The sequence below is a fragment of the Otolemur garnettii genome, unplaced genomic scaffold (assembly GCF_000181295.1).
Source record: "Otolemur garnettii isolate 467f Iridium unplaced genomic scaffold, OtoGar3 scaffold00283, whole genome shotgun sequence".
NCBI lineage: Eukaryota > Metazoa > Chordata > Mammalia > Primates > Galagidae > Otolemur > Otolemur garnettii.
Window position 1 is genome coordinate 131,175 of NW_003852678.1, and position 11,184 is coordinate 142,358.

At 54.7% G+C, this 11,184-nt stretch overlaps 1 protein-coding gene and 1 pseudogene across 1 annotated transcript; one reads left to right on the forward strand and one right to left on the reverse strand.

Annotated features, from left to right (window-relative positions):
* The first annotated feature begins 259 nt into the window (after positions 1 to 259).
* On the forward strand, positions 260 to 1,279 carry LOC100948275 (annotated as a pseudogene).
* A 7,212-nt stretch (positions 1,280 to 8,491) lies between these two features.
* Positions 8,492 to 9,513, reverse strand: TMEM121 (transmembrane protein 121). The gene has a single exon (XM_003803158.3). It carries the CDS (start codon positions 9,511 to 9,513, stop codon positions 8,557 to 8,559), a length of 957 nt encoding a protein of 318 aa, XP_003803206.1. The 3' UTR covers positions 8,492 to 8,556.
* Between the last annotated feature and the right edge of the window lie 1,671 nt (positions 9,514 to 11,184).

An 11,184-nucleotide genomic window follows, 5' to 3' on the forward strand; every position in this document is an offset into this window, starting at 1 on the left:
GAAAACGCCAGCTCAGGTGTATGTGTATGGCGCCTTAGCCACTTGAGTCATAGGCACAGAGCCCCCATCTTATTTTTAAACACTCAAGCCAAAGCATCATTTCTTTAACCAATTACAAATCAAAGAATCTTTAAACCCACCAATAACCTGAAATACCCTACTTTGAGCTCTCCCACCTTTGAAGTAAACTGAACAGCTAAGCAACAGTAAGTTGTGAGAGAGGCGTGGTTAGTGCAGCTAAATCCCAGGCAGGAGCTTCATGACAGATGGTCGCCAGGCAGTAACAGCAGGTGATCCTCCTGTCACTCCTGCCCCAGGCCCAGCAGTGGCTCCAGCCCCAGTACCAACACTAGCTCCAGCACCCACTGTGGCTCCGGCCTCATCTTCAGACGTGAAGCAGTGGCTGCAACCACAGCTCCAGGCCAGACCCCTGCATCAGCACAAGACCCAGCACAGACGCTGATGCCTTTGCCGACTGTCCAACCCTCCCAGGCCCTTTCCCAGGTGGTCACATGGTCACACTGCACCCAGTCATTTCAGCCTCCATCGTGGACAGCTATGAGTGATGAAATGAAAGAGCTGCCCGTGTCACCTGAACCCTGCTGGGAACTGTTGACAAGCACTCAGTGGAGGCCACCAATTGCTTTTCAGTGCCCAGAAGATGAAGTGGCTGTTGACATGGAATTTGCTAAAAACATGTATGAATTGCACAAAAAAAGTCTCTCCAAATGAGCTCATCCTGGGCTGGCACACTACAGGCCTTGATTCACAGAACACTCTGTTCATCTGATCCATGAGTACTACAGCTGGGAGGGGCCAACCCCATTCACCTCACTGTGGACACAAGTCTCCAGAACAGCCGAATGAGCATCAAAGCCTATGTCAGCACTTTAATGGGTACTCTTAGGAGGACCGTGGGAGCACTGTTCACGTCTGACGGTGAAATACACATGTCACCACACAGAGCGCATTGGAGTTGATCATAAAGACCTATTTTAGCCCCAACCCCATGATTGGACTCTCAAGTGACTTGCAGCAAGAAGGAGGGGCACCAACTCCCATCCAGGACGCCTTCAGCACAGTGTTGCAGTAGGCAGAGGAGGTACTATCTGGAAAGGTGTTGGCTGACAGGGCTGTGGGTGCTTCTTGATGAGCCGGGTTAACCAAGCACCCAAATAGCTCCTGGTGACTTCGAGACTGTGCTCAACAGCAATATCATGACCTGCTGGTGGTGACCTACCTGGCCAGTCACAGATTGCCCACACTGAGAAACATGTAGACCTGTGAATGGGCCCCAGGCAGCACTCCTACCAGTCTGGGTCTCGCCCTAGGACTCAGAATGAGTAAAGGAGAAATGGTTTCTTTGTGGTCTTGAGTCACACTGAGCCAGTCAAGCTCTGTGATTCTAAAAAACATGGCCTACCTTTTGTAAATGAAAGAAAGAAAAAAATCCCAGGGAGGAGGGTCGAAGTGCTGTGTGACTTTACACTTGGTGACAAAATTTATGGTTAAGCATAGAAGCAAAAACTCACTGGTGTGTGTTTCATCCACACAATGGAATATTACTCAGCCTTAAATAAGGGAAGGAATTTCAGTCAGGTGTGGTGACTCACACCTATAATCCCAGCACTCTGGGAGGCTGCGGTGGGTGAATAGCTTGAGCTCAGGAGCTCGAGACGAGCCTGAGCAAGAGCAAGACCCCATCTCTACTAAAAACAGAAAAATTAGCCTGATGTCGTGTCTGGTACCTATAGTCCCAGCTACTCAAGCAGCTGAGGCAGGAGGATCATGGAGCCCAGGAGTTTGAGGTTGCTGTGAATTATGATGCCACAGCACAGCATAATGGGGACATTATGATGTCCCCAGGGTGACAGAGTGAGATATAGATATAGATGTGTGTATATATAAACAGCCGACATTCACTTCTCACAGCTGTGAGGGCTGGGGAAGTCCAATGTCATGGTGCCAGTATGGTTGGGTCCTTGGTGAGAGCCACCCTCTAGCTTCTCTCTACATCATTGAAGGGCGGGAGTGGAAGCTCAGTGCTGTTCACCTTCTTATAGGCAAGGGAGTCCCATCACGGGCCCACACTCACTTCTAATACCATCACACTGGCAGTTAAGAATATTGATAGGGCGGTGCCTGTGGCTCAAGCAATAGGGCACTGGCTCCATATGCCAGAGGTGGCAGGTTCAAACCCAGCCCTGGACAAAAAACTGCAAACAAAAAAAAAAAAAAAGAGTATTGATAGCAGCACTGTTCACACTGGCAAAAATCTGGAAGCTACCCAAATATCCATTGACAGGAGCAAGATTGCAAAATGTGGAATATGCAAACAGAAATTAGTAATTGGCACTGGGCATGAACAAACCAAAATGCACAACAGTATGAATGAATCTGAATAAAATATAAGGAAAAAAACCTCACAGAAGCCTGGATTATATATAGCATGACACCCTTTCATAAAGTCAAAAACAACTAAAATGAAAAATAGACCCTCCAGGAATCCATATAGAGTCAATAAAATCATGCAAAGAGGAGCACTAATGAATGGCACTCTGGAGTTCAGAGTGCCAGGGTCTCAGTAAGTGGGTGAGCCCCAATCACTGCAGGCTATTTTCACAATCCTGGCTTTTGTTTTGGGTGGTGAGTTTGCAAGTGTTTATTACATTATGAAAAACAATAAATTAAGGAACTAAATATGTTTAAAAATGCACCCAGTTTTGTCCCATGAATGATGGCCCCTCCTTTCTTTACAACTGAGATTGACTCCCAGAAAAGAAAATTGTGGGCATTACATAGACAGAACTGCTCTAAGTCATTAAGAAAGAAACAATCTAGTAGAAAAATGGAATCCAAACATGAAGTTCACAGAAGAGGAGCAATGAATGTCCCCTAAAGTCACAGATAATCAAGGAAATGACAATTAAAGCAAGTGGGCAGTGCTTCGGCTCTGTCTAGGGGGGAAACGGGCAAGTCTACCAATGCCAGGCATCAGAGGAAGCTCAGCAGTAGGACTCTCCCATGCTGCTGGTAGAATGTAAATCAGGGTAAGGTTTGGGGGAAACACTGTGAAAAATCTAATAACAAGAATTCACCTGGGCACATGTGCACCCAAAACACAAACCCCTTTTGCTGGACTCCGTGGCATCTCAGCACACCAAGTATCTAAGTAAGTTCTGGACAGCAGGGTGTAAGCATGTGCCTCATGTCCCCTTTCAACCTGTGCAGCCCACTATCTGCTAAGGCTGAGACCTGGATAGAGCAGCTCTCCAGAATACGACCTACACCAGGGCAACAATAGAAGGACCTGGGTCCCTGACAGCCACAAGTGAGGGATGAACACCTGCACTGTTTAAGCACCACCAGCATCCTAGTCCCCGTTTCCAGCCACTGTTTACCTGAACAGCCATTTCCTGCAGGGCATTGCAGGTCATGCCCTAACAAGGCGGGATGAGCCTATGTGCCAACATTTGGAGATTGCTTATTCAATTCCAAGGCCTGCTGTCGTAGAGAAGTTGGGGGACTGAACTCCATGGTACTGGTCAAGGACCCAGGCCACTCTATGCATCCAGCAAAAGTATTGACTAGCTATAAACTTAATCTAGAGTAAAAAGGTTTTGAAGATGTAACCACTTTAAGATGGAAATATACTGTGTAACCTGTAACCTATGAGGACTCTGTTTAAGTATACTATGATGAGTAGTAACATTGCTGATGTTTACTATGAGAATATAAAAGTAACAAAGGGGGAACAGGAGGCAGAACAGCTCTTTGAGGAGGTATACTTGCTATTCTCCAGATTTCTGGCTTTTTGTAAATAAAAGTGAAATTGTTGAACTCTTATCCACTTCTCCATTGATTGGTTTGGGTGACAGGTATATGGAGTCCTTGATCCAGCAACACCTGCTATATGGTTTGAATGCACCCTCCAAAATTCATGTTGAAATTTAATTGCAACTGCTTTGTGGCCTCCTGCCCGCCCCCCGCCCCCAGGCTGGTGCATTAGCAAGCAGGGCTCTTGCAAAGACAGAAGTAGTCAGCAGAGCCAAACTTAGCAATGACTATTATGGCTGGCTTTTTCATCAGGGGTCATCAGTTAGTATGTCTCCATTATTTCACAGCACAAAATGAAACTGATAACATGAAGCTTTACATATTAAGATGAGTGACTTCAATTTCACTAAATTGGATTTTTATTATTATAAGGCTATTTTCCTACAGAAAATGTGAGTATGCTCCAGAATGGAAGATGAAGGGTCAGAAGTTCAAATGTTCTCTGAGTGGTCCATCTCATGTCTGTGACATAGATACAGCAGGTGAAGTTGGGCCTGACCCAGCCTCTCCTCACTACTTAGGGAAATGGGGGAACATAGCTGGTCCCTCTCTGCTCAGAGAAGGAGAGTAGATGGGGCTTCAACCAGGCCAACCCTAGGCAGAGCAGCAGTACAACTTCCCCAGGCTTGGGCTTTGCTACGGGAATCACCTAGAAGAGAAATGAACACAGGGTGGATGACACAGCACTGGAGCTGGGTGGCCTCTGTGAGGGTTTAATTGGACATTGCTTTGTCTGGGGGTCGAAACATGTGCTGGCATGATTAGATGGTCACAACGATGGCTTATGCATGATCAAAAGCAACCAGCAGCTTGCAGCTCGGCAGAAGGCAAACTAGACCAAGCAGCTGAGCATTTTTCGTGCCACATCAGAGAACCCTGGGTAACGTCAGAGGAAGAGTGGGCTCCTGTCAGCTGAGTGTGCAGCACCCCCCAGGCCCTCCCACCCCCAACAAGGAAGCACAGCCACACTAGTGCTCCCACTGCCCACTGTGCTTTAAGGAAGCCCCTGGTCTCAGACTCTGGAATCCTGCCTGAGTCCCTGACATTGCGGCAGGCTCACCTGGTGCCCTGAGAGTACTCATGGTTATCTCTTTCCGCATTGCCAGCAACAGAGACTGGGATTGTCTTGGAACAGGCTCTGGGTGGGCCTGGGACCTGGAAAAGGTTCTGGGATATGAGGGCACACATGCTGAGCACTTCCTGGAAGGACCCTCCTACCAAGAGAGGGGATTACAGGAGGATCCTGCTCCTCTCCTCCATTTGTGAGATGATGTGACACCAGATGTTGTCATGGTCCCTTGTGATGACTCAGAGTGACATTGCCAACCCACCAAGAGGGCAAATGAGGGTAGAAAGCACCTGGATCCTCTGAGGCATGGCTGCACTGTCCAAGTATCCCTGGAGAAGCTTGCCTCCAACTTCCACTAAGCGAGATAACAAATATCATCCTGGCTACAGTCTGGTCTCCACATTAAGGGGCTGAGTACAGTGGGAGGGTTACCAGGCCAGGGTTTCCTTAGAGCAGGATGGGAAGCTCCTGAGCTCCTGGGTGCCAGGGGAGCTAAAGCAGGGCAGGGCCTGGGGCCTCAGGTGTGTCTGGGCAAGAGACATGAGGCTTTGGTTCAGCCTCAAATGGCGATATGTCAGAGCTTCCCATGCATCTGAAATATGGTGTCTCCCCAGGACAGCTCAGCTAGGGTGGCAAATCCCATTCTCAGGTGTCAGCAGGGAACACATGTATGGAGGGACAGGGCTTTTCTCTCTGACCCTGACTGACTCTCACACCCTCTGGAGGATGATGAAGATGGCATCTGATGTTGCAAGGGGGAGGGGGCTGCAAGGGCAGAAAGGGCCCTGGTGACGAGAGATGGGCTAGTCATGAAGGGCACAGTGCCTAAAACAACTCCCTCCCCAGGACATGACCTACACTGCCCATTTTCTCTCCTCCCCAGAACGCTGCCCCCTTCCTGGCCCAAAGTTTCTGGGTAGTCAGCTGCAGAACGGCCTTCCCAGTGACCAGCTTCCATCACTGACCAGCCTCCATTCTGGTCAGGCCCTGCTCAGCATCCCACCCTGTTCTCAGCTCCCAAGCCCTTCCAGATGCCTTTGTGGGAGACCACACACCACTCCTCCCTGGGGAGCAGTGAACCCAGTCTTCACCTCCATGCTGTGACCCCTGTGGGTCCCTGTGTGTGGCTCTTGGGATGACTCCGATGTGCCCAGGACAGCCGACCATCTGGCCTCTTCACAGTGTGTCTGTACCCAGGCATCAGCCTCCCACATGCTCAGGGATGGTCCTACCTCAGCTGTGCATTGGCTCCAGTGTATACTCACCAGGATTTGCGAACTGACAGAGGCCTCGGCAAGAGGACAGGGGACTGGCTGGCTGGCTTCCCTGCTACATCTGGCCATTACAGACCACCTCAGGAAGCTGAGGAGGGGCAGGCTGGAATACAATGTGCGAGACCCCAGAGGACAGAAGCCCTGGGCCTTGAGCCTGCTAAAGGTCTTTGGTTTCTAGCCCTCCTGTGGCTGCAGCTGTGGTCAATGTCATGGTAACAGTGGGTGCAGGCATGAGCCTTGGGGACTGTCTGTTTGGATGTTCTCAGAGACACAGTCACAGGGCAGGGGCCATTAAACCAAGTCAGGACTACTGGAGGCAGGGTCCCTGGCTCCTTAGGAGACGGACAGCTGGGACCTGGATCCCCACCACAGGATGCTGCTGGGGAGGGTGAGGAGGCACAGGGGGAGGTGTTGATCAGCACTGAGGAGCATAGTGAGCCTGGCCACACCCCCAAACAGGCCAGGCAGAGCTGGGAGCATACAGGCTAGGGTGCCTGGGGGTCGGCATGCCATTAGCCTCTTCTCTACTCACCAGGTGGCCACCCATCCCACCTCTGACACATAAACATGGGGGCAATCCAGGCAAAGCTTGCCCCACAGTTCCCCAGACCCATGGACCAGCAAGGGTCCTCCAGGAAAAGCCAAAGTAGGACAGCAGGGGCAGCAAAGGGCCTAGGACCTCCACAACCCCACCCATCAGTCATCACACTGCCCCGTCTTTTCCACAGGATTCGCCAGTGAAGTGCCCAGAGCCAGTGCTGTTGCAGACTTGTCTTCACTGGGAGACTACAGAGCAGGCTAGGGGTTGCTGCCTAAAGACTTGCAAAATTGCTGCTAGCCTCAGGCTCCACCCAGTGGCCCCTAACCTAGACCACACATTGGCAAGAACATGTCAGACCCTGCCCCAATCCCCACAAGATTCCCAAAGTCCCCCTATCCTTACCTGTGGTCTCTCCAGGGCTTCCTGTGTGGCTCACTCGCAATGCAGACACAGTCCCACCCCACACACAGACTCCTATGGGAGTCCACAGAGGAGGGTGTGGTCAGAGGACAGGCCACATTTGATTAAGGCAGGGTTATAGCCAGGGAAGTAGCCCTTGTGCAACTGAGGGCAGTGGCCTGAAAGACAGGTGACTCTCCAAGGCCAGACCCCAGGTGGTAGCAAGCTGGCCATGGGAGTGGGGCCACACCTGGCTTTTCAGGTCCGGTCACCTGCTAACCTCTTCCAGTCACACCCTTGACTGCCACAGTCCTCGGAAGAGGTACTCAGGGAGGACACAGCAAGTTTCACACCCTTCTGTGTGGTTACAGCAAAACCTTGCCACCGGTGGGCTAGAGGGACACAGGAAATGGAGATCAATGTGGCACACCGTGGGGGCTCTCTAGTGCAGGTGCACCATGGGCAGTGTATACATACAACCATCTCCAATCACAACAGGCATTTCTGCATCTTCACGGCCTCCTCCCAAAGGCTACTGACCCTCCTGGGCCTGTTGAAGCCCCAGGTCACATCACAGATGCAGGGCCTTGCAGATGGGGGCAATAGGTATGCCACCTGGGTCAGGCAGTGCAAGCCCAAGTGTCTGGGGCAAGGCCAGCCGGGCTGGTATGGGGGCCAGGCTCCAGGACTCCGGCCTGGGCGTGCAACATCAATGAGGAAGCAAAGCCAGCACTTGATCCCAACTAGCTTTGGATCCCAGGCTGGAGGAGCCCACCAGCAGGGAGGGAGAACCTAGGGGGTTGCGGGACTTCTAGGCTTGAGGTGGGGGAGACATGGGACCAGGATGCCCATGGCATGTGAAAGAGGGGCTCAAGGTACCCCCAGAGTAACAGAGCAGAGTTGGGCCCTGGTCCCTCTAGAGATGGGAAAAGTGAGCCCAGAGGAGTGGAGCTTCTGAGGGCCACCCAAGGAGGGTCCTAGGAAGGGACTGGACGAAGACCAATACCCGATACCGCCTTCTCAGCTCCCTTTCACGCATCCAAGCCAGCCGTTAAAGACACACATTGTGAAACAGGCAAAGCAGTACAGCCTCTGATACAAAACTGTAAACACAGGTCTTTAAAATGACAGGGGCCTCCTTGGCCCCAAACTCCGAGCCAGAGGCTCCCACTGCCCTCCCTGCCAATCCGGCGGCCCAGCAGGCAAGGACTGACCACCTCTGCTCTGCCGGTGCCCAGGCCTCAAAAACTGCCTGGCAGGTGGGGCGGGGCTGAGAGTCCGTGGTCCGAGGGATTCCTGAGATGAAGAAGCCACCGCGCGCACCGGCACTCTCCGCACCTGCCCCCGGGGGGCGCCCGACCCTACCCTATCCCATGCAAACCGCACACCCAGTGTCTCTGCGCCCCAGAGTCGTCCTCGGAACCGCTCCGGCCCTGTCACGTGTCCAAGACGTCACGCGTGGGCGACGGCCCGTGGGGGCGCCCGGGTGGGCCGTGCAATGGCGGGGGCTGCGGCACGGAGTTGCGCTGCGAGGGTGGCGGCTGCAGCTCCAGCGCGAGCGCAGGTGGCGGAAAGTCGCGAACCTGGCGGCGGTACTCCAGGAAGGTGCAGGCCTTGGTGGCAAGAGCCACCACATTCTTGCCCACGAAGATGGCCGAGACGCGACTGTCTCGGAAGAGCGCCATGTTGGCGGCGCGCGCCAGCACTGCGACCACGTTGACAGTAGCAAGGCTGAGCACCGGGTAGAGCATCATCTTCTGCGGCGCAATGTGCTCGCCCTGCATGCTGACCTCGCTGAGCGCCACGCACGGAAGCACCAGCAGCAGCATGTAGCAGTAGAAGAAGGTGAGGCCCTCGGCCCACAGCGGCAGCCCGGTGCGCGGCGGCTCCCACAAGTTGGCCTGCATATCCAGCAGGTCCAGCAGGTCGAGTGCCACCCAGAAAAGGCGGCCACGCAGGTCCTCGCGCTTGCGAAAGGTACGCACGTACTCCATGCGGTCCAGCGCCACCAGCAGCAGGAAGAGGCCAGGCACGCACACCGACAGCAAAAGCGTCAGTGCCTTACGCGCCACGGGGTCGCCCGCGCCACGTCGCGCCGCCTTGTAGTTCTGGAAGATGAAGTACAGCTTGATCTCCAGCACGAAGATGTATAGGAACCAGAGGATCATGGCGTAACCGCGCTTGGCCGTGCGCACCTCCGCACCGACCCACACGGCCACGTAGCGCAGCACCAGCAGGAAGCACACGTCGCCCACCAGCACTATGATGCACACGCCGATCTTGCGCGGGCCTTGGTTCTGCTCCACCAGGTACGCGTCCATTACAGCCATGCTGCCCATGATCACCAGCGTGGTTAGGCACACGTGGCGCCGGTCCGGCGGCGGCAGCACCATGGTCAGCCGCCCGGGCCCCGGCCTGGGCAAGCACAGTCCCCACGCGAGGCGGGACGAGGCCCTGCAGCGGCCGGAGCGCGGCGGCGCTCTGCAGCACTCAGCCCGCGGGCATGGCGCGGCACGGCCGGCGCTGGGCCTGTCCACCTGCCCAGAGAGTGCCACCGCTCCCCGCTGGGGAGCTCGAAACCTGGGAAAACCAGAGGAGAGAGGGTCAGGGCGCGGTCCAGGGGTGGACTCGGGAACACAGAGGGCCAGGCGCGCGGGGGCCCTCCCTCTAAGTCCCGCAGTGTGTTTTCTGAGCGGGCGCCGTCCGGGTGCTGGACGCCCGAGGCCTCTGTCGCACGCACCCGCCAATGGGCAAACAGGAGACCCGGAGCCGGGGAGCTGGGCCTCCAGGGGGCGCTGCAGCCCCACCTGCGGGACTAAGACCTCGTTCCCACCACTGCCAGGAAGGACACGCAACGGAAGTGTTCTCTCCCTGCCGCGCGTTCCCGAAGCCCGGGTGGTTTGTCACTGCTGGGCCTGTGCCACCGTCCCTCCCAGCTCTCACGGCTGGACCTCACGCCCGGGCTGCCAGCCCCAGTCCACTTCCGTGGGGTGCTGGACATCCTCCCTCCTAGCCGGCACCGCACTGGGCAGACAGCGAGGCCTACCCCTTCTCTTCCACCACTCAGTGAGTGCCAAAGGAGACCTGGGACCCTGTCCCTAGAGGCAGGGCTCCGGGCAGGCTTTCTGAACCAGGACTGAGAATCCTCCAAATCTTTGCAGTCCCCACCATCTCCTACCAGCCAAGGCTGTCTCAACCGCTCCTCCTGGGCCAGGCAGACCTCCCTCTGCCCTGCTCCCACCATGGCTCCCCATTGCCCTGGGCCAGTGTTCTCTTGTCATGGCTGCATCGCCCTCTGAACCAGCACACCCACACTGCTCCTCTGCACCGGTGGGCCCTTGCCACTGGCTTCCCTCTACCTTCCTGGACAAACTCAAGAAGCCAGCCCAAGAAGAAGCACCCCATGGCCCCTAAGCTTCCACCACCGCTGCACCTCTCTCATACACCTGACACTGATTTCATGGCTGAACTTGTCAGAGTCCCACACCTGACTGTGGGACCCCACACCTGGGCTCACTCACCAGGATGATGACAGAGACCTGAATGCCCTCACCCACTGAAAAGCCACTGGCAAGCTCACTCACAGCCAAACCCCTCCCAGCCCTCCACAGTACCCCAGGCCTTGGGCTCCGTTTACAGCCCTGTCTAGACAAAGACATAAAATTTAATGTCCCTATGACAGTCCAGCACACGGCCTGCCCCTGGTGGCACTGCAGCCCCTGCCCATCCAGGAAAGTCTCAAACTCTGCACACCTGCCTGCTAAGAGACCCCACAGCCATACGCAGGACCCCTAGCCCCCTGGGACCTCTGGCACCTCCCGAAGAGAAGAGCTTGGCATCCTCAGCAATACCCCACCTTCTGGCCTCCAAGAGGTGCAGCTCCTGACCAGCATCAACCCCTTTTCACACCCACTGGATAGACACTTCAAAGCCAAGAAGCCGCTCTGGTCCCACCTGGACTTCCTCTGACTGCAACTGCAGCTTGGGTATTTCCTTTCTCAGGGTCTGGCCAAGCCAAATAGCCAGATAGCCACTGCACCTCTAACCCTTTACCCGCCCTCCCA

Excerpts from the sequence above, each read along its gene's own strand:
- TMEM121 (XM_003803158.3), bottom strand. The coding sequence starts at position 9,513 with ATGGTGCTGCCGCCGCCGGACCGGCGCCACGTGTGCCTAACCACGCTG.